Source organism: Stegostoma tigrinum, chromosome 30, assembly GCF_030684315.1.
Source record: "Stegostoma tigrinum isolate sSteTig4 chromosome 30, sSteTig4.hap1, whole genome shotgun sequence".
Classification (NCBI taxonomy): Eukaryota; Metazoa; Chordata; class Chondrichthyes; order Orectolobiformes; family Stegostomatidae; genus Stegostoma; species Stegostoma tigrinum.
In genome coordinates this window covers 31809961-31833471 of record NC_081383.1, presented here as the reverse complement: position 1 = coordinate 31833471, position 23511 = coordinate 31809961, and the positions used below count along the sequence as shown (strand labels likewise).

Genomic DNA, 23511 nt, shown 5'->3' with positions numbered 1-23511 from the left:
GCGGCTTCAGCAGCAGCAGTGATGGCATTGCAGACCAATGTGGTGAGGGAGGCATCCCGGTATCTGTGGTGGTGGCATCGAGAACAGGCAGTTGAGGGGTCCCAGACAGCGAGCTAAGCAGTGGACTCATCAAAGAGTGTTGAACTTTCAACTTATTCCTTTATGTTTCTATTTCGTATTAGAAAAGACTTCAGTGATAACTATTACCTTATTTCCTTATTTTTCCACTTATCCTCTGAAGGTAATGCTTAATTTCTTTAACTTTGTTTATTTTACTACTTTGTACCTAAGTTTTTGTACTTCAGCACCTTTGTACATAAGATGGTGCCACATATGGCAACATTATATACTTTTCATTGCACTTCTGTACTTGAGAACATATGACAATAAAATCTAAATCGATAAGACCACAGGAAGCAGATCCGGGACTAGACACAGGGATCTTCTGGGCCTCTTATGAAAAGCTTAGGTCCTCACTATGTTGCGTACCTTGCTCCTGTGAGGCCCTGCCCCAAATTCGTAAGCTAATTTGTTGGTCCCAGCCTGTGACTTGCCACTGAGAATTCCATTCCTAGATATCAGCATGCCTCTTCTAGCTGACTGCTGACTGGAAACACATAGTGGAGTTCCAGGAGTTAAAATTGCCTGGGTATGGGGTTTCTGAGGTAGATGCCCTTTGAGCTCACTTTGCTCCACTCTCCTTCAACCCGCTCTTCATTAAAACTGGAACCTAAATGTCCATAATAGACAGGAATCCTTTCCCTAAAATTAACATCCCTCGGCTCCCTAGGTATAATTTCACCTAAGCATACATGGCCCACAAATTCAATTTTGAGAACTGAGGAATTTTTGGATATCAAAATATGTTATAATTAAATACAGTTTAGAAATATACATATGAATATTTATTTCAACATCTTTAGACCATTAAGCCAAACATGCCTGTCTATAAATTGATCTTTAATCCACAAGCCTGTTTCTCAGCATATCACTTAAACCCTTCTTAAACTATAAATACTTTCTTGATATTTAGAGGTATTTATTCTGTTTGCTTCAATAGTCTTCCATTGTAACTTATTCTACAGGTCTATATTTTCGTCCTCCCTACATAGTCCAAATATGCTAACTTGTAACGTGTTCTAAGTATTTTAACACTGCCACAGTGAAACATTTGCTTCAATCAATTTTTGCCTCTTTCCTTTATAATCTTGAAACAGTCAGCCAGGTCGGCCCAAATTCGTTTCTTCAAAGAAAACATAACTAACATTTTAAACCTTTGCTCTTTACTGAAATTCTTTTTACTCTCAATCATCTGTACTGTCCTTCATCATGCCCGTCAAGGGAAGCAAAATCTTCCCAAAATTGGAACCACACTTTCATTGAAGTGTGGACAATATCTCATATGTATAAGATGATGTATTTTATGAAGATGGGATGAACATTACTTCACCAGACCTATTATCACTTAGACAGCTTATTAAATTGTTTCCCAGCAAAATCTCACAGGCTGGAATGTGAATTTCGTGAGTAGAAAATGCATTTACCTATTGGAGGGGGTGGAGAATATAGCCAGCACAATAGTGTGCCCGTTAATCCGAATGGTGTCTGTCACAGCCTGAAGGACGTTGAAATAGAAGTGGGAGTCTCCTGGCACTGAGCAGTTCAAGCGCGCCTTCAGGAAGGATGTCCACTGCTTCTCAAGCACCCTCTGGGAACCACCCATGTCATTCTTACAGACGCGAGCAACTCTGGAGAGAACGACCTGCACATCAGAAAGAGAAACTTTGGTGAAGTTTTCTTCTTCAAATGAAGATGACCTTTTGAGGCTGTTAACTGTCTAATTTTTTCCCTTGCTCTCCTGAAGGCACTTATTCATATTGGGCTATAGTTCCACTGTGCTGGCCACCCTCAAGTTGGTAGTTGGTACAAGTGGCAAAAACAGAAGTTGCTGGAAAAGCTCAGCAGTCCGGGCAGCATCTGTGAAGAAAAAAATCGGAGTTAACATTTCAGGTCTGGTTGACCCTTCCTCAGACCCTTCTGAGTTCTGAGCAACTTCTGTTTTTGTTTCTGATTTACAGCATCTGCAGCTCTTTTGATATTTATTTCGTACAAGTAGCAGTTTGGCATGTGAGTTTATCTGATGAGCATCAGTGGCTACATTGCTATGGTGGGCATCACAGAAAATTCTGATATTCTCCTCACTTTGCTGATGGTATAAATGAAATGTAATCAGGAGCAGCAATCCCAGTTGAACTGCTGAAGCCAACTATAGGACCCAAGCATCACTATGGGTGAGCACAGCTGATTCACCACAGACTGAGATCTCCTTCTTTGTCCATATGGATCAGTTCCTACATGACATGCTCTATTATTTATACATGCTTCCTTTCCACAATTAATGCAAGCTGTCATCAGCCCTTTCACTTACTGAATGTACAGTTCAGTAGCAGAGGCCAGTGCAACTAATAATTAGACAAGTTACATGTAGAGTAACTGATGAGTGTACAAAAATCATTTTCAACAAGGCACATGGAAAATAAAGTTGAATTATATGTGGCAGTTATATCAGTTAGGATCAGAATTAGACCCTAGTGACAACCAACAAAAGCAATTAATGTCAAGACAATTTATTTCTTTAAACATTGGATTGAATGCATGATTGGAACAGAGGGTGGAATAGGTAGGGAAGGCCTGTTAGCAATTGGTGGAGAAAAGATCTGACTTGTGGAAGAAAAAGAGTGATGGATGCATGATGAAGAACGATGCTGTGGGAAAGGTTTAAATGATTGGGGTAAAGCCAATGATAGGATAGATTGATTCAGGGCTTCAGAGGGTGAGTGTGTAATGATTTCAGGTGCCAAGCCTTACAATCTGAGTTCGCCTACAGCTCCTTCATGACATTTATCAGGCCAACCCTCTCTTTATAGTCACTTCACATCTCCTCCTACCTGACCTGCCACATTCCCACACCTTATGACCTGTGACTCACATTCTATAAATGGTGTGCTCCCCTCCTCCGTGTATTGGACACATATGTTTCTGCTTTTGCTTCTTGCAGAAAGTAGAACATAATTTGGTTAATGCAGTCCCTGGAGTGGAGAACAGGGGGTGATCTTCTGACAGTCATCTTGCTAATTGTTGACAACGCACACTTCACTGATACAATACTTCATGAAGCTGAAAATGACAGCAGCAACCTGCAGTTAAATGCTGAGCTTCTGCAGTAATACTGCTCAGACATGCCAAGAGAGTAAATCATCCGAAGTGGACAAATTGCATGCTTGTAGCTGTAATATTGGGGTCCATCCCAACTTCACCAAATAGGGGGACATGGCTGAGAAGACTGATGCTCTGGCATTGCTCTTGCTGCTGTCGGAACAGTTGGCACTGCTGTGCCCTCTTTCCTTAATCCCCACTAGATTTACAGAGCAGGATTATGCAGAAAACTCAACAACAGATGGGTGACAGGCTAGACAGGTCAAAAGCTGGGATCATCCGTCAAGCAGTAAAAACACTCCCTGAGAAAATGTATCAGAGTTAATGGGAAATGCTGGAGAATCCAAGATAACAAAGTGTGGGGCTGGATGAACACAGCAGGCCACGCAGCATCTTAGGAGCACAAAAGCTGACGTTTCGGGCCTAGACCCTTCAGTAGATGCTCCTAAGATGCTGTGTTTTGAATTGTTTTCTCTCACCTGGTTGCGTTGGAAGCTCCTCAGTCTAACCTCATTTTATTTGATTTGCTTTACAGCTTGTCAGTTTTCTTGAAAAGGCTCTTTCTGCTATGCAGCCACATTGTTAAATCTCAAAACCATTCAGAAAATAACCTCCAAGGCTGGGAAAATGAGAATTTGGTGCTAAATATCATCAGCAGTAATTTCTCAATAGACCCATCCACTTCTAAATGACCAACTCATCAGCCCCACGGGGATTTCCATTTACCTTCAGTTCCCCCCCACCTGCCACTGGTAATTATTGACAATATGTGCCTCTCTTATACAATGGTTTTGAAAAGCTACAAATGACGGCAGCAACCTCCCAGACCTTCTGAGACCATGGATATGCCAAGAGAGCTAATCGTCTGCTCATCCTCAGTGGGAGTATTAGGGGTATTGCATTCTTCTAGATCATACATGGTCTTCATACCATCTTCATCGTACAGGCATGTGGCTAGGAAGACTGTTGCAACTGGCATTGCTGTTGCAGCAACAGTTGGCACTGCTGTGACCATAGATCACACAGGAAAGAGGGTAGGATTGTGACCAATGTGATTTTCCATAGTCGCTCAATGCTGTTTGTGTGACCCCAATCTGACCTCCGCAAGTTTATGAAAATGCCCGTCCTCTCCCATATTTCTGAACCCAGCTGAATTAAAAGTGAGGACTCACATTAGAGAGAGGATAATATAGAAACTGAATTGTCAGATCCACCAAACACACTGAGATTGCAAGTGTGAATGATGTAAACATGAAACAATCAAAATACTGACCAGACTAAAGATCCACAGAATCGTTCTGTGCACAGATCAGTTGTGTGCAGCTGGTCTTTTAAGCAAATTACATGGGGATAAGCTGTTGATCTGGAAGTGGACAATTGGAAATTTTAGTTAGAAGTGAGATGCCAGCTATTAGGTAAAACGTAATGATACTTAATTATGCAGTATGGGGTCACATAACTCATTAGGATGTGCCAACAATAATTGGTGGAAGTTCATAGTTTCAGTTTCTTGGATCTATTACCAACGTTCAGTCACTGATCTCCAGCAATTCAAACAAAGTGGGAGAACCTAAGAATGTTGACTATACGTTGCAGACTTGAAGGAATATACCCGACAGCCAAAATAGTCTGTTCCCATTTCAAACTTCTTTGGCGCTTTACTTTACTCTGGGCTGTACTCGATCCTTGAATAGCAAGCAAAGGAAGAAGGCCCTCTAAGGGGCTGAGATATCATTTCAATTCCCAGACTGAGGGAGGACAAAACACTGCTGCCACACTGGCAATATTTTTCTTAAACTATGCAGGTTTCAATTGGCATATAGCTCAGCAAACACATCTACCCAAAACTCCCACTTACCTTTTCGAGGTAGTTAAATTCCATAGCAATTTCTCGGAAAAAGAAGAAAACATGCCGACCGTATTCTACAGCATGGATAAAGTATGGTTCTGGAAGAAAATTAGGTCAGATTTAGCTGAATGTCTTTCCTTCGCAGTGACATCAAGTAAGACATTATACTAATCACTTATTAACCCATTAGGCAAAAAAAATCTCGCCGTAAATTGGTTGAACATTTGAACATCTTTCAAAGTAATGAATGTTTTACTGCAATTGTATTGACTCAGTTTTTATTATTATTCACTTTAATCATCACAAATTGCACAAACATAATTAGGTGCAGCGAAGAGAAGTTACATTAATATCCCCAAGTTTGCATTTATTATGATACTACACTGCTGATTTTTTAAAATATGTATGAGATATTTAAAAGGTAAATATAGATGTTAAAAGAACAGAAACTCAGGTCAACTAAAAAGAAAGAATGATTTTAAAGTAAAGTATTGCAATCCTGATGGAACTGCCATAGAACTATTAATAGGTCAAAAATTATTACATATATACCTATACACAGATATTACCCAGTTACATGTATTAAGAACAATGGGATTGGTAAAAACCTGCCTATGAAACTCATAGTCATGAATGAAAGTAATATAGATTATTATGCTCATACAAATGAAATAATTCTCTGTTACACGTGGATATTTTCCCCTTGAGAGTAACCGACTGCTGTACATTGATGTGATCAGATGGGGTATGCAGTTTGATTGAATGGATGTGCCTTTCCCCAGGTCAGGCTTGCTGAACCCCATTCTAACTATTGATCTGGCTGAACATATCTGATTCAGTACAGACCAGGGATCAAAATCTAGTAGGAGCAAATTACTGCAGATGCTAGAATCTGTGCTGAAAATGACAAATGCTGGAGATCACAGTGGGTCAGACAGCATCCACCGAGAGAGAGCAAGCTAGATGACTTTTCTCTATTCTGGGCTGTACTCGATCCTTGAATGGCAAGCAAAGTAAGAAGGCCCTCAAAGGGATTGAGATGCCATTTCAATTTCCAGACTGAGGAAGGACAAAACACTGTTGCCCATACAGACATATTTTTCTTAAACTATACAATTTTCAGTTGGCACAGAGCTCAGCATTACATCTACCCAAAATGACTCTTCATCAGAGCTGCAGCCTAGTAGTACCTTGTTGGTCTGTAATTCTCAGTGTAACACATTACCCATTGATCCATTGAGGTGGCTAACCTTTCTGCAATGATTACTGGATAATGTGGCCAAAACATTAGTTTGATGAGAGAAGCAACAAATAATCAATATATGGAAATTTGTAATGATCTACTATAATTTCGGAAGGCACTCCAAGGCAAGGTGCAGTTACAGCAACACTTTTGGCCTAATACCATTATCAATGTCTATTCCCGGTGTTCCTTGAGGTATGGAAAAAAGAATAAACTTCATTGATCTCTCCAGTTCATCTCATTAATTTCATATTCCATTTTATGACTCCTACAATGCTTCCTGCTAACGTGTTTTTTTTTGCCATCTCTTATCATCTGACCACGGCTGTTTCTGTGAACTCTTGCTAGCCCCACAAATCTCATCCCTCTCTGATTCATAAGTTTTTAGGATTCAAACACCAATCATACACATTATAGAGAAATTGGCAGACACTTAGTAATAATTACAAGGCAGAGATTAGATTCCCTACAGTGTGGAAACAGGCCCTTTGGCCCAACAAATCCACACCGCCATTTGATGCATCCCACCCAGACCCATTCCCCTATAACCTACACACCCCTGAACACTATGGGCAATTTAGCATGGCTGATCCACCTAATCTACACATCTTTGGACTGTGGGAGGAAACCGGAGCACCCGGAGGAAACCCACACAGTCACGGGGAGAATGTGCAAACTTCACACAGACAGTTGCCCGAGGCTGGAATCGAACCTGGGTCCCTCGCGCTGTGAGGCTGCAGTGTGAACCACTGAGCTACCGTGCTGCCCGTGTATATGACTGAGAGTCCAGAAAATGCAAGAAACACATCAGCTTATTTAACTCATGGACCTTAAAGTCACTTTGTTTTCTCACCCTTCTTTCATGAATGCCCTGGGTCCAGTCAAGTCCTAGTTTTGTGGAACAGTTAGCCTTGGCTACACCAACTTAATAGGCAAGTTTAAGCATGCTTTTAGCCTGTGGGAGCTGGATTTTTCAAGGCAGGGCATGGCTCCTGGTGTCAGCATCACTCAATATTCAAAGTCCACTTTCTTAGATTGGGCTCAACAGCAATGCAATGTGAGCTGTGCGTGTGTGATACACAGGAGAAGGCGACCAGTCCCAGGCTGGGATTGTGACTGTGTCACCATGAATTACCAATCACATCCAAGAAAGAGATGTGCTGTCATCAAAGGAGCAGAACAGTCCTGAAGGTTCTCACTGAAACTTAACTTAAGACCTTGAATTGAGTTACGTCCTACACAGGGTGCGAGACTATGGACAGAAAAGGAGAGATGGCCACCACTGGATCCTCCACTAAATGACTTATCAAGTAGAACTCAATTGAGCTGCTGCAGCACTCCTAATGTACAAAATAGATATTGGAAGTTAATTTAAAAGAATTTTAATTTGAATGGTTTTGTTGGTCAAATGATACATTTGGACTTTGTTGTTAAGATTTATCAGTGTCAAGAGAACCAATTGCCTTCCTTGCGTTGCTATGATCTGGCACAATTTTTATAAATATTTCCATTGAAATTTGGCTGTAAAAGCCTGCAATAAATGCAAGAGCTGCCATGTTACATGATGTTTTGCATATCTTCTCTTTGTTAAGTGCTGTTATGGATAGATGACTTACCTTTGAACCATTTGGAGTCATGTTTGACTGTTCGGAGTGTTGGACTGCTGCCCAAGCTTCGGTAGATGACAGCATCAATCGCAAGGAAATCAGTGACCGTCCCAGTAAAAAGTTTATTATCTAGTGTCAGGAAATTAGGTACATTTCAGTATTTAATTGAAAAGCATGTGCGATGTTGAATGAGAACATTCAATAATCAATTAAAGTTGGAGCAATTTTCAAACCTTATACATAGGGAAGGATTACTATTGACACAGCAGATTGCCTGGTCATTGTAGAATTCATCTGATTTCCATACCATTGCCGTGCATGTGGAGTGCCTAAGGAGCTCTTCTGGTGCAATGGTGTGTTCCCACCCCTGAACCAGGAGTTTCAGGTTCAAGTCCCACCTGGTGCAAAGGTGTACAATGACATATCTCTGAACTCAATAGTATGGAGCACCTGAGGAACTCATGTGGCAAAGTGGTAGAGTCCCTACCTCTGAATGAGGAGTCTCATGTCCCAGGTCCAAGGCCTAACCACTCTGTAGGTGTGTGCTAACACCTCGGACCAGATTTGCTAGAAACTGGTATGGAGCGCCTGAACAACAGTATGTGTAATGTTGCAAGGGTTCAGCATTATCAGCTCCTTTCGACTCTCCTGCCCTTATTGTTCCTGAAATCTTAATTTCTAAGTCTCTCTAGTCTTTATCACCTTGTGTTGTAAAAATGTTTCCCTGGAACAATGTCATCAATTCCTTCATAATTTTAAGAACATTATTTAAAGAGCCCAGACTTTCAGTTCTTTCCTGATAACCTGGATTCCTACTATCGTATTATTGTATCTTATTTGCTGTCCTTAAATGGCAGGAACAAAGCAAGAAGGACAGATGAAATTTCTTACTCGTATATTTGCAATGTTATCTCCAGATTTGATTATTTTAATGACCTTCTAGACAGCGTCCCACCTTCCGTAAACTTTAGCTCATTTGAAACTCTTCTGCCTGCATCATATCCCCCTCACTCATCAACTTTGTCAACAAGAGACCGCTCCTTTTCATATTCTAATTTAAATTTTCATCCCTAGTTTAAATTCCTTCATTGTCTCATCCATCCATAACTTTTTAAAGTCCTGTTGCATGATAGAAGTTCCAGCACTCTCCACTAGTCTAAATGTGACTTTATGAATTCACCATTCACTTCAGCCCACCAATCCATTCAGTCGTGAATGTAGCTACCTTACACTCTGAAATTCTCTCAGAAATTCTAGTTTACATCTTCCTCGCTTTCTTTAAGATCTTCCTTTCAAACCTTAGATCAAGGACATCTTGCAGCAGCAAATTCTTATAGGGAAACATGAGCAACGAGAGGTCGTTGTACACATTGGTACCAATGATATAGGTTGGCAAAGGAATGAGGTCTGCAGAGTGAATATAGAGAGTTAGGCAAGAGGTTAAAAAGCAGGACCTCAAGGGTAGCAATCTCTAGATTACTCCCAGTGCCATGAGCTCGAGAGAGTAGAAATAGGATAGGGCAGATGAATGTGTAGTTGAGGAGTTAGGGCAAGGGGTAGTGTTTCAGATTTTTGGATCATTGGGATCTCCTCTGGGGCAGAACTGGCCTGTACAAGAGGGATGGGTTGCACCTGAACCAGAGGGAGACCAATATCCTAGTGGGCAGATTTGCTAGAGGTACTCAGAAGGGTTCAGACTCGTCTGGTAAGGAGGTGGGACCAGAGTGAGACCAGAGACAACATTGAGCCTGGTACAGAAGTTAAAGACTGTAATTAAACAGTCAAGGCAGGCAAGAGCACGGCAGAGAACGAGGGAAGACTAATCAATTAAACTGTATTTACTAGAGGGCTGACAGGTAAGGTAGATGATCTCAGGGTATGGATGGGAACATGGGACTGGGATATCATAGCTATTACAGAAACATGGCTGATGGAGGGACAGTACCAGCAGCTCAATATTCTGGGATATGGATGCTGTAGGAAGTCTAGAAGAGGAGGCCAGAGTGGAAAAGGTGTGTCATTTGAGATTAGAGAAAACATCATGGCAGTAGTTAGGGAATATATCTGATGGATTGTCAAGTGAAGCTGAGGGAGGGTCACCAGACCTGAAACGTTAACTTTAATTTTTTGTTCACAGATCCTGCCGGACTTGCTGATCTTTTCCAGAAACTTCTGTTATTGTCCAGTGAAGGCACAAGGGTGGAACTGAGAAATAAAAAGGGGGTGATCACTTTGATGGGATTGTACAATAGGCATCCCAATAGTTAGTGATAAATTTAGGAGCAAATATGTAGGGTGATTTCAGACAGCAGTAAGAACAATAGAGTTGTACTAGTTGGGGATTTTAATTTGCCAAACGTTGACTGGGACTGCCATACTGTTAAGAGCTTGGATGGAGAGGAATTTGTTACATATGTTCAAGAAAACTTTCTCAAATCACCATGTAGATGGCCCTACTAAAGGTGGGGCAAAACTCAACCTCCTGTTGGGAAATAAGGGGGAGCATTTGGGACCAATGACCATAATTTTATCAGTTTTAAAATAATTATGGAAATGGATAGGCCGGGTCCACAGTTAAAGCTCTAAATTACCAATATCAATTTTGACGGTATTAAACAGGAAATTTCAAAAGTTGCTTTGGGGAGGTTTTTTTAGCGGCAAAGGGATATGTAACGAGTGGAAGGCTTTCAAAAGAGAAGTAATAAGGGTTTGGGGCAACATGTTCCTGTTAGTGTGAAGGGCAAGGCTGGCAGGAATAGGGAACACTGGATGACTAACGGTATTGAGGCTTTTGTCAAGAAAAAGGCAGAAGCATATATCAAGTACAGACAGCCGGGATCAAGTGAATTCTTTGAGGAGTATAGTGGATGTAGGAGTGCAATTTAGAGGGAAATCAGGAAGGCAAAAACAGGACATGAGATAGCTTCGGCAGATAAGGTTAAGGAGAATCAAAGATATTCTACAAGTATATTAAGGGCAAATGTGCAACGAGGGAGAGAGTTGGGCCCTTTAAAGATCAATATGGCCATCTATATGTGGAACCACAGGGGATGGGTGAGATCCCAAAATGAATATTTTGCATCTGTAATTACACTGCAGAAAGACATGGAAGCTAGGGAACCCAGGGAAATAAACTGTGATATCTTGAAAGGAGTCCATATTACAGAAGAGGAGGAGTGGAGTCTTAAAATGCATAAAGGTTAGTAAATCCCATGGACCTGATGAAGTGTATCACAGGACACTTTGGGAAGCCAGGAAAAAAATCGTGAGGTCCTTAGCAGAGATACTTGTATCATCGATATCCACGGGTGGGGTGCCAGAAAACTGCAGGTCGGCTAATGTTATGCCATTATTTAAGAAAGGCTGCAAGGAAAAGCCAGGGAACTACAGAACAGCGAGCCTAACATCAGCGATGGGTAAGTTGTTGGAGGGAATTCTGACAGACAGGGTCTATATGCATTTGGAAAGGCAAGGACTGATTAGGGATAGTTAGCATGGGAAATCGTGTCTTTCAAACTTGATTGTATTTTTTGAAAAGGTGACCAAGAAGATAGGTGAAGGCAGAGCGGTAGACATTGCGTACATGGACATTAGCAGGCCTTCGACAAGTTTCCGCATGGTAGACTTGCTGGCAGGGTCCGACCACACAGAATCTAGGGAGCGCTAGCCAGAGGATCCAAAATTGGCTTGATGGCTGGAAACAAAGGGTGGTGGTAAAGCGTTGTTTTTCAGACTGGAGGCCTGTGGCCAGTAATGTGCTGCAAAGATCGGTGCCGGGTCCACTGTTGTTCGCATTTTTATGAACGATTTGGATGAGAATATGGGAGGTATGGTCAGTATGTATGTAGGTGACACCAAAATTGGTGATATAGTGGGAAGTGAAGAAGGTTTCCTATAGGCACAACAGGATCTTGATTGACTGGGCCACTGGGTCGAGAATTGGCAGATGGAGTTTAATTTAGATAAATGCAGGATAAATTTTGGTAAGACAGAACAGGACAGGACTTGTGCATGAATTGGGATATCATGTTACAGCTGTACAGGACATTGGCAAGGCCACACTTGGAGTACTGCATACAATTCTGGTTGCCCTGCTGTAGGGAGGATGCTACTAAACTGGAAAGGGTGCAAAAAAGAGTTACAACGATATTACCGAGACTGGAGTGTTTGAATTATAAAGAGAGGCTGAAAGGGCTGTGACTTTTTTCAATGGAATGTAGAAGGCCGAGGGGTGACCTTATAGAGATTTATAAAATCACGGTGGGCATAGATAAGTTGAACGGCCGAGGTCTTTGCCCCAAGGAAGGGGAGTCCAAAACTAGAGGACGTAGGTTTAAGATGAGAAGGGAAAGATTTAAAAGAGACCTGAAGGGCAACTTTTTCACAGACAGCGGCACATGTACGGAATGAGCTGCCGGAGGAAGTGGTAGAGGTGAATACAATTACAACATTTAAAAGGCATCTGGATGGGTACATGTATAGGAAGGGTTTAGAGGGATATGGGCCAAATGCTGGCAAGGTGTACTGGACCAGTTTAAGATATCTGGTCGGCACTGACAGGTTGGGCCAAAGGGGGGGGGCTAACATTTTTGACTTTGTGGGTTTTTTTTCTGATTTTGCCTCTGTGAAGCAACTTGAGATTTTTTTCGACATCAAACCCATTTGAACCATCACCCCTATGGATATTGACTTGCTCTGCCTCTCAGCCCAATAATGCCTCAAATCATGTTCAAATTGCCCATTTCAAATCTAGCTTGTCTTATTGCAGGGAACTCCCCAAACACTGCAGCCTAAGCCCAAGGTCTCTCTGTTTTTTTTGTCTATGACAATGCTTGACAACCTATTGCCGAATTAAGGTATTAAAGCCAACAATAAAGCAAAGTGAAACAGAAACATACCCTCACATTCAATGCAATCTAGCCCAATTAAAGCATTTTATTAAATACAGTTCTTTGCAATTGGTTGACACATTGATTCAAATAATTAGTTTTAGCTAATAGTGCTAAAGTTTCTAAACTTACCAGCAAAGAGTGCAACATTGGCTTGTTTAGGATCATAAGGGCATCTTGCCATACCGCTGATACTAGGTCCGAGAGATTCGAGCGTATCCATCTGAAATAAATAAGGACCATCAGCTTGTAATCGAATGAGAAATAGATCACACCAGTGCACAGCAAAGTGGTCAGAGTTGAGTGTAATGATTATATTTCATTTGAAATTGAGAAGAAAGTCAATTACAGTGAAACTTTCTTATAATCAACTCATATTTTCTTCATAATACATTCATGCCACAAAAAAATCAATTCTAAGGTGGAAAATAAACAATCATAACTAAGCTATTGTTCCACCAGTCAGTGCAGTATGAGCAACAGATGTATGTTTGAGAGGTTGTAGATGTAGGGATAATACATTATTTGCAGAGGTAAATCTAATTCTATTTTCAAGGACACTTCTTGGTATTTTCTCAAGAACTACATTTTTAGTTACATGGACTTCTTTCCACACGCTAGTGAGGACATAGCTAATGTATTTTCATCACATTTGCAGAAAACCAGAAATTTATAACTAGGTCGTTACGATCTTCTTGCTGCTTTAAAACAGACAGGATACACAAAATGGTTCCTCAGGCACATCGAAGACAACTTTATGACAGAGTGAGTCAACCCACTGTTGCAAAATTGATTAACACTGAGATCACTGTTCTACAATTTACTCCAGCAAATCAGTCACCCAGTGAATAAACAAAGTGGTCAGGAATCATTTTGAAAAGTTAAAAGGGGACGTCAATTCACTGATTTTGAAAGCAGAGTGAGGCCACATGTAATGATAGGCACTAATGAATATGCAGATATATCATGAGGTAACAAGGTGTAAAGCTGGATGAACACAGCAGGCCAAGCAGCATCAGAGGAGCAGGAAAGATGACGTTTCGGGTCTAGACCCTTCTTTTCTTTTCAACACCTTCTTATCTCTGATTCTCCAACATCGGCAGTTCCTACTATCTTGAGTATGTTGTGATGTAACTTTGACCTCAGTGGTCATGTGACAGAGCCTCTGCTGGAAGGTTCGAACAGAACAGCTCTAAGCAGGCATGGCTGTTGCTTTATCTTCATCTACACATAAATACTCATTGAAGAAACAACTGGAGGTCTGGTATGAAGTTATCTGAACAGACAAACCTACACAAAAATAACTCACTTACCAAACTTATTCATTCATACAGACATACATATATATTCACTCACTGAAACACCCACTGACCCAATCCTCATAGTCTTTCTCATCACCCCAGAGCCTCTCTGTCATCCCCTTGAAATGAGTCTGCCTGCCGATCTGTCATCTTATTGAAGTTTTTCTCTCTCTCACACACAGATACACACACACACACACAAACACACACATACACACACACAATCTCTCTCTCACACATGCACGCACACACACACACACACACACAATCTCTCTCTCACACACAGATGTGCACACACACACGATCTCTCTCACTCTCTCTCACACACACACACAATCTTTCTCTGTCTCTCACACACACACGCGCGCACGCACACACACACACACAAACACACACACACACAATCTCTCTCTCACACAGATGAACGCACACAGATACATGCACACACACAATCTCTCTCTCTCACACACACACAGATGCACACACACATGATCTCTCTCTCTCTCTCTCACACACACAAAATTTCTCTCTCTCTTTCTCTCTCACTCACACACACACGATCTCTCTCACTCTCTCTCACACACACACACAATCTCTCTGTGTCTCATACACGCGCGCGCGCACACACACAATCTCTCTCTCACACAGATGCACGCACACACATACACACACACACACAATCTCTCTCTCTCTCTCACACACACACGATCTCTCTCTCTCTCTCTCACACACACACAAAATCTCTCTCTCTCTTTCTCTCACTCACACACACATACGCTTGGGGGCTGTGTTTTTTTCTTTCATTTCATTAGAGTCTCACTCTCATTTTCTCCTACTCTTTCTCTCTCAAACTGCCTGGCAGTCTGTCTGTCTTTCTTTTTCTCTCAACCTTTGGAGCCTCTCTCTCTCACTCCCTCAGATTCAGCATGTATCTCACTCTTTCTTTAATTCACATTCTAATGAGAATGAGTGGATCCTATTAGCAGCAAGCATAGGAGAGAACAGCCTGTGATTAAGGGAACAGTTCCTCACAGAATCTCCCAGATACAGTGTGTGGGGAGGGGCAAAAAAACTTCCTTCTCATTGGCTTGCCACCATGATTGCATTTCCGAGGGTGACTTTCAGCTACAGCCTTCACTCAATTTGAACCCTTGTTGCTTGCAACACCTCACTACAATTTAAAATCTAATCTCAATCACTGATATATTTATCATTGCGCTTCCATTGTTTTAGCCAAGTCTTTTAGTTTAGTTCAGTATTGCATTAGTCACAAATACTTGTGTATATGATAAAAGTTTTGTGTATGGCATGTGCCTTTCAGTCTGTCAGAGTTTCCCCAACATTCTCTGATGATAATGTCCTAATTATTACAAAAAGGCAAGTTCAGTGATTCACTGGGTGGAATGCAATGAGAGATTTGCTCATGCATTAAAACGTCTGATGTGAAGGGCTCTTGCTTGTTGGCTGATTAGTTTGTGTTCTTTATTTAGAAACACAACCTTTTCCCTTCCTTGCGTGAAAGATAGATCTTCCACTGCTCAGTATAGTTCCAGTGAAATTCAGCTATAATCTAGTACCATACCTAAAGTACCAATCTGCTTGGTTGAGCATCCAGTGAATGATTGTGTGTTTAAGACACCACTGTCCATGTGTTGAATGAGGTAGCAAAAGACTTCCAGAGATTTATAAAGATTATATTATAAATTTTCAGATTAGCAAGTTTCCGTTTTTTTCCCTCATGCTCCCTTTTCCTACCAGAAGCCAACAACCCCACCACTGAGGTCCTTTTATTGTTTATGGACTCCTAGAGTTTTATAACATGGAAATTGAGTCTTCGGCTCAACTCAAGTATGCCGACCAGATATCTTAAACTGATCCAGTACCACTTGCCAGCATTTGGCTGTCTAAACCCACCCTATTCATAGACCAATCTAGGTGCCTTTTAAATATCATAATTATACCAGACCCCAACAGCTCCTCTGAAAATAAACTTGAATTATCATTCACCCAATTAACAAATCACAACAAATACTGGCCACAAGAGGTTGTGTAACAAGAAGAAAATTAAAGGAGAGGGAACAAGGGCGGAGATTAAATAAAAATTGATAGTTGAAATGAAGCACCTACAGTACCAGCCTCTCTTGAAATACCCACCTGGGCAGTGCAGCAATAAAAAAAGGGAAGGAAAAGAGGGATGGGATGAAACTAAAATGGAGTTGGAGGGGGAAATAATGCTGAAACACCATGCAGTGCCCACCTGTCTCTAAAAGCGTTGAAGGTATGTGGACTACCTCTCCAAGGACACTGGGCATTAAAGTAGTTGCATAAGAGGGGCGCACAGCTGGGAACTCTGACCTCCTTCCACAGTTTGCTGCCTATTGTTGCCACTTTGGCCATGCCCTGGGGTAGATCTACAATGAGGTCCTCCGACCTGCCTGCCCCTTCCACATTGGGAGCCCAAAGTTCAAGAGCGAGGGGCTGAAGTACAACCGGAAGAACAAAAATAAGATTTTTAACTAATTAAACAGGGAATACAGTTACTCACAACCAACACATATGTGCCCACGGACTTCACAGCTCTGCAAACTAAACGGTATTTTTAAAAAAAATTAATTAATGGAATGAGGATGTTGTAGGCCAGGCAGCATTTATTGCCCATCTCTAATTGCCCAGAGGGCAGTTCAGAGTCAACCACATTGCTATGGGTCTGGAGTCATATGTAGACCAGACCTGGTAAGGATGGCAGATTCCTTCCCTAAAGGACATTAGTGAACCAGGCATTAGACAATCAACAATGGATTCATAGTCATCATTAGATTCATAATTCCAAATATTCTAATGAATTCAAATTCCACCATCTGATGTGGCAAGATTTGAAGTGGGGTCACCAAAATGTCATCTGGGTTTCTGGGTTAACAGTCTGGCAATAATACCACTGGGTCATCCCCTTCTCGCTTGGCTGGGAATCATCTTAATCATGGGTCTTCTGTGTACAAAACCCTCTGCCCTTGGTCCCAGTGGGAGGACTCGCATGTAGAGAACAATCGAATGGGAACCCATGTGAGAACCCAGCTGGTTTTCCTCTGACATACCTCTGGAGCAGGTCAGATTTGTTGTTGTATTCATGTAACAGGCTAGTGCCAATTGAAATTTTATTATATCATGTTTGGTCAAAAAATTGCTATTTTATCCTTCAAAGGACATTTACAAGAGGTAGCAGTTATATGAATATAAATAACAGTCTGCATGAATAAAACATTCCAAGCATATTGTTACTGTAATGGGCTGTCAAACTTCAGGAAACACTGAACATAGATTACAAACCAGAAAAAAAATCATTTTCATTTGATTTCATCACACTTTCGACTATCAAAATGGTACCAAGCCCTCTTATAACTGTTGACTTTATCGAGAGATTAAAATGAGGCAGAGCAAAGAATTACAGCAATTTTTGAAATTCCTCTCGGAAAGAGCTGCTTGTTGTTAAACTGGATTCATACTGAACTGTATGAAAAATTGAATCAACTCTTCAATAGCTATATTCGTTTTTCTTTAATATGTGATGCCCACAATGTACATGAGAAATCATAGAATCCTTACAGAATGGAAGCTGGCCATTGCGCCCATGCCAATCCACTGAATAGCATCCCACCCAGACCCACCCTCTAGTGTATCCTATCCCTGCATTACCCATGGTTAATCTGCCTAGTCTGCCCATCCCTGTACACTATGGGATAATTTAGTATGGTCAATCCACCAAATCTGTACATTTTTGGTCTGTGGGAGGAAACCCACACAGGCAAGGGGAGAATGTACAAACTCCACACAGATAGTTGCTTGATGGTGGAGTCAAACCTGGATCCCCGGTGCAGTGAGGCAGCAGTGCTAAACACTGAGCCACTGTGTCACGAATGAACAATGTTCGTTCCACAGAAAGATCTTGGGTTATACTCATGGAATAATAATCAGAAGAATCTAGCATTTTGTGGTGAAATTTCAGCAGCAAGGCAGGCCAAGTAAATAACTCTAGTGACAACGCTGTACCATGGAGTTATTGAACTATTCCCCTCTTGTGTGTGCTCCTGCTGTTTCTCAGTGTCAAGTCCTTGGTAATACAGGTGGGAAGTAACATTCATGTTGCTGAAAGTTCAATATCCCTTCAGCTGCTACACATGGACTACACACAGACACAGACATACAAACACACACACACTCATACACACACAGACATGCATACCCACATGCGCACGCACACACTTTCTCCCACACACATACACTCTCACTCTCTCCTACACACACACACACACACTCACAGACTCACATACACGTGCACACGCACACACTCATACACACTTATATATATATATATATATATACACACACATGACACATGGACAATATCATGAGTAAGGAGTGCAGAGAACATGGGATGAGAAAGTCAGATAAAATAGCTCTTGATCTTAGACAAACTCTTGATCAGATGGCAGGATCTAGATTTTTCTCAGTGTTAAATAGGTAAGTGTGATTCTTTTCAGGATCGGTTCAATTCTTTTGAGATCATCTTTAATACGCTGACATGGTAGACCCAAACACTGTTGACATCCTCTGAGGGAAGGCTACACCAACAATGAAAAAGCGAAAACAGACACTTTGGTCAAAATGTAGTTTTCCTGCATAAGTCAGGTAACAAGCTCAGAAATGTAGAGACTCTTCTACTACATGTAATCCAATAAAGAATGAATGAAACTTTTACTTCAAGCAAAAGAGGCCCTCAAAGGGCATAAAATGGAGGAAGGTGGTCTGAAGTACTGGCTTTCTCTAAGATCATGTGCAATGATAATAGAATCCATAGAGTGTGGAAACAAGCCCTTTAGCCCAACAAGTCTACATCGACCCTCCAGACAGCAACAAACCCAGACTCATCCCTCTATCCTATTTCCCATGGCTAATACACCTAATCTACACATCCCTGAACACCAGGGACAATTTAGCCCAGCCCATCCACTGAGCCTGCACATCACTGGACCACGGGTGGCAAGTGGAGCACCCATTGGAAACCCACGCAGACACAGGGAGAACGTGCAAATTTCACACAGATAGTTGTTCGAGGGTGGAATTAAACCCAGGTTCCTGGCACTATGAGGCAGCAGTGCTAACCACTGAGCCACTGTGCTGCCCTGGATAGTCAAACCAATACGTTTTGTAAGTGTACACTGGTAAAATACATTTCCTAACTGCAGCCATTTTGTTTTCACTGAATTGAACATCATCTGCAACTTACCATTATCGTTCAGAGGTAGTAAGTAAAGTTTCCATAGTTCTACAGGATGATAGGCTCTTACTAGAGAGAGAGAAAGATAGATAGAGAGAGAGAGAGTGAGAGAGAGAGTGTGACAACTAGTGGTGATTTAACTGAGGTTTCACCACACCTAAGGTGAAGGGAGAAGTTGAGAAGGAGAGTCCTTCACGATAACCACAATCAGAATTGAATCTACACTGTTGGCATTACATTACAAACTAGCTGTCCAGCCAACTGAACTAACTAACTCCTCTCACCTGTGGAAGGCATCCTCTATTTATAGTTGGTCATAAAATGAAAGAATAGAAGACTAACATGATAGGTATTTCATTCCTTAAATCCACTCTTATCTTTTGTCCCCTGAAATGTGGTTGTCTTTCATTGAATGACACCCAGAATGTTTTTCATCAGTCTCCCTGCCCCTGCTTATTCTGGAAAGTGTCACCACCAAAGATTAAGAAATGATGTTACAATAACCCAACATTCTAACTACAAATACTAGCCCATCAGTTCACACTGTCACTGGACAACTTTCAGGAGGAAGGGGCTATGTGAAGAGTATTATGTTACTTGGTAAACATGGGATGCAAGGTCTAGAGAGTTACCTATCGTAGGTACCAAGGGGAGGCACAGCAATATGGATAATGTCAGTGAGATGTTCTGAAAGCATCAGTATGGGTTAGCAGAAGAGGTGATGGCATGGTGGTAAGGTCACTGGACTTGAAAAGTAGAAGCCAATGTGAATGCCCTGAAGGAATGGATTTATATCTCCCTATTGTAGCTGGTGAAACTTCAATTAATAAAAGTTGAAATTGATTAATGTCACTAATGTTGCCATGAAGCTTGGTGATAGAATTTCCCAAGAGTTTTTTTCAATCTTCTACTGTAATTTCAGTGGAAGACCAATGGCAACTTAAGTGTTTCTATCAATATTCTGGACAAAGTTGGCCTGCGATAATTCCACCCCTAGTTTTACAAAAGTGAATCAACATGGAAGGGGGAGTGAAACTGTGTTTAGTCAAGTCAATTAGTGACCCAATACATTGTGGACCTGGAGGAACACAGCAGGTCAGGCAGAATCAGAGAAAGAAAGCTGACAGTCAGGTTTACACCATTCATCATTCCTGACTCTAGTATCTACAATTCTTGATATCTCAAATTAATGGCTCAACTTTCAGCCTGATCCTAGAAGAATCCCTACAGTTTGGAAACAGGTTATTTGAACCAACAAGTCCACATCAACTGTCCAAAGAGCATTCTAACGAAACCAACCCCAAACTAGCCTTGAAACCCCACTTTTCCTATGGCTAAGCCATCTAACCTACAGATCATTGGACACTTACGGGCAATTTAGCATGATCAATCCACCTAACCTACACATCTTTGGACTTTGGGAGAAAACCCCAAAGAGACACACAAAGAATGTACAAATTCCACAGAGCCAGGTGCCCAAGGTTAGAATTGAACCCAGGTCCTCATCACTGGGAGGCAGCAGTGCTAACCACTGAACCACCATGCCAGTGCACACTCCTTAGCTGTCCTGTGCTGTGCTGGCAGTTTGTTGTACATTATTATTTTATTTATTTTGCTATGCCTCCCTAGCCAAATATTCTACTGAGAGTCACAAAATTCTCGAATGAAAGAACTGAGAGCAGTCAGCAACTCCGGAATCAAAGTGAAGAAGACGTAGAGAGAAAGATTGCTCTCATACACTTTTTCATGGATATATCTTTGCTGTGTCAATAATACATCATTGCGTTGACTTTGTGTAAATGTCAAAATATTATACTGACTGGGTACACTGTAGTGATATAAATACAATATGATTCCATTATGCCTTCACTATATATGTTGATGCTTTGTTGGAATGTATGCAGCTGCCTTACTCTCTTTTTCTGTCAAATACCAAAGAAAAGATTTTTTTTGTATATCTCCCAAAGAAACTCACCTGCCAAGATTAAGAATATAATAATATAATAAACATGAAATGAAAGGCAGGCAGAAATAGCTAGGTCACTTCATACAAATGAATTTGGTACTGTCATTTTTATGATGTCCTTTGTTTATGTTTAATATGCAACAGAAAGTGTTCATTGATAAAGATTGAGAAAAAACACATTCTCTTCAAGCAAAATATTATTTTAAAAATGTATTTATTTTCAGTTACTGGCATTAGCCTGTACCAAGATGACTCATTTCATAGTTCTTTAAGCTAAAAGGGAACAAACAATTCTTGGGTTTGTTCACTTTGATTCAGAGTTAGTCTTTAGGTAGCTGCTGTTGATTGTTTGTCCTGTAAGATCAATGTAGGTTTGAGTTACTGAGAAGATTTCTCTCAACATACGTTGGAGTTAATATAATCCCCAATTTCCAAAGGGCCAGACTCATATATTCAATGATCTGGGAGGTAGGTGGGAGAGTTCAAAACTAGGGGGCAGATTTTTTAAGGTGAGAGGAGAAAGATTTGGAAAAGGGCATGAAGGGAAACTTTTTTTAAGCAGAGAGCAGTTTGATTGTGGAAGACGCTGCCAGAGGAAACGATGTAGGTGGGTACAGTTTAAAAGACATTTGGATAAGTACATGATTAGGAAGGGAGGGACAGGGGCCAATCGCAGGCAGATGGGGTTTGTTTAGTTTGGGATAGTAGTTGGCCTGGACAAGTTGGACCAAAAGGTCTGTTTCCATGCTATATGACTGTATGAGTCTACGAAGAGGTATTGAATGGAATTCGGATATGCTGGATTCTAGCCTATGAGCAGCCAATGAGAATTGCTTGGAACCACTCCTTCACTTGTCCCTCCCAAAGTCCCCAATGTCAGAGGAAGTGAGGCTGGAGGCGGGAAGAGAATTTTCATGCCAGGAATGCCCTCAGCCCTGGTATCTCTAATGCACAGTGACCTGGTTACCAGCAACAAGTCAAGGCTCAGATCTTTTGGACTGCAGAAATGACCCTCACCTGAGTATCTAGACCAGGCGGAAGTCGTGTTCTTTTCGGTTCAGGAGACAACTGGGAAAAAATGTTGACTGGTGCCTGAGTTTCCAGTTCTTTCTCTTCCCTGACAGCCTGTCAGAGGCATTTTCTACTCTTCCTCTTGTTCGATAAATGTGCATGATGCAGTTCTAACAGGGGCCCATGGCCAGAGGCAGCTGGTGTGATTCACTCTGGCTCTGGATACCATGGCAGGATCAACATTGGAAGTTACTGGAACCTATTGCACTGCACTCCTTCCAGCATCACAGTAATGAGGATCCTCAGTGATGTGTTCTGACTCTAATTAACGTGTGAATATCTACTGAATTGGACTGTATAAATATTTGTCACTTTGAATATGTCTCTTTCTCTTCATTTCATCCCCACTGACAAAATCAGGATTATTCACACTGTCACATCCTCAAGCATATTCATTTGTCAGAATTCAGCATGCTGGAATGCTTTACCTCTTGCATTCATCCTGTAACCTTATGGATTTATAAAATCTAAATTAAACAAGGTATCTTGATTTTGCTCATCTGCTGTGCTTCTCTTTTCTGCAAGGTGGGACCAGTCCTTCCCTTACAAATCAAAATAATTGGAAAGCCTGGCTGCTGGAAAAAATAGCAGGTCCGTGCTGCAGACAACATATTCTGTAAATAGCCAGTAGCCAATTAAGGTAAGTTATAGTCCAACTGCGGCCAATTGAAAAATGTTCTCCCATCTCACTTTAATCCTTTCCCAATTACTTGAAATTCATGTCCCTTGATTATTGACTTTTATGGTAAAAGTATCTACCAGGTACTTATTATACCTCAATTAAATTTCTCATCACCTTCCTTGCTCACCTTTCCAATTTTTCTTCAGAGCTAAAAATTCTCCATTCATCGCAGCTTCCTCGTAAACGCCCTTTGTGAAGCACTGCATTCTGATGATATAGAAACCAGTTGTGTACGTAGTCACCATTGGCAACTGCTACTTGCCAATGAAGATGATTGTCAACCTAGGAAATTCTTTGTCACAGGCCATTAGTTGTGTGGGTCTCTGTGTGACTGATGAGCTCATTCCCAGAGCTGTATCTCCAAGCAGATGTTTAATGGTGTTTTCAGGCATTGGTCCTTAGCCTTGAGATCACA

General features: G+C 41.3%; 1 protein-coding gene across 4 annotated transcripts in view; it reads right to left on the bottom strand.

Moving 5' to 3' along the window:
- sema6bb (sema domain, transmembrane domain (TM), and cytoplasmic domain, (semaphorin) 6Bb) overlaps positions 1–23511 on the bottom strand; it is a 513075-nt gene that overhangs the window by 90898 nt on the left and 398666 nt on the right. For all 4 annotated transcript variants that reach the window (XM_059638496.1, XM_059638494.1, XM_059638495.1 and 1 more), the window contains 4 exons: positions 12937–13027; positions 7925–8044; positions 5075–5163; positions 1545–1762 (listed from right to left, as the gene is read on the bottom strand). In XM_059638496.1, coding sequence (XP_059494479.1) covers positions 1545–1762; positions 5075–5163; positions 7925–8044; positions 12937–13027 — 518 coding nt within the window. The remainder of the gene's footprint in view (positions 1–1544; positions 1763–5074; positions 5164–7924; positions 8045–12936; positions 13028–23511) is intronic.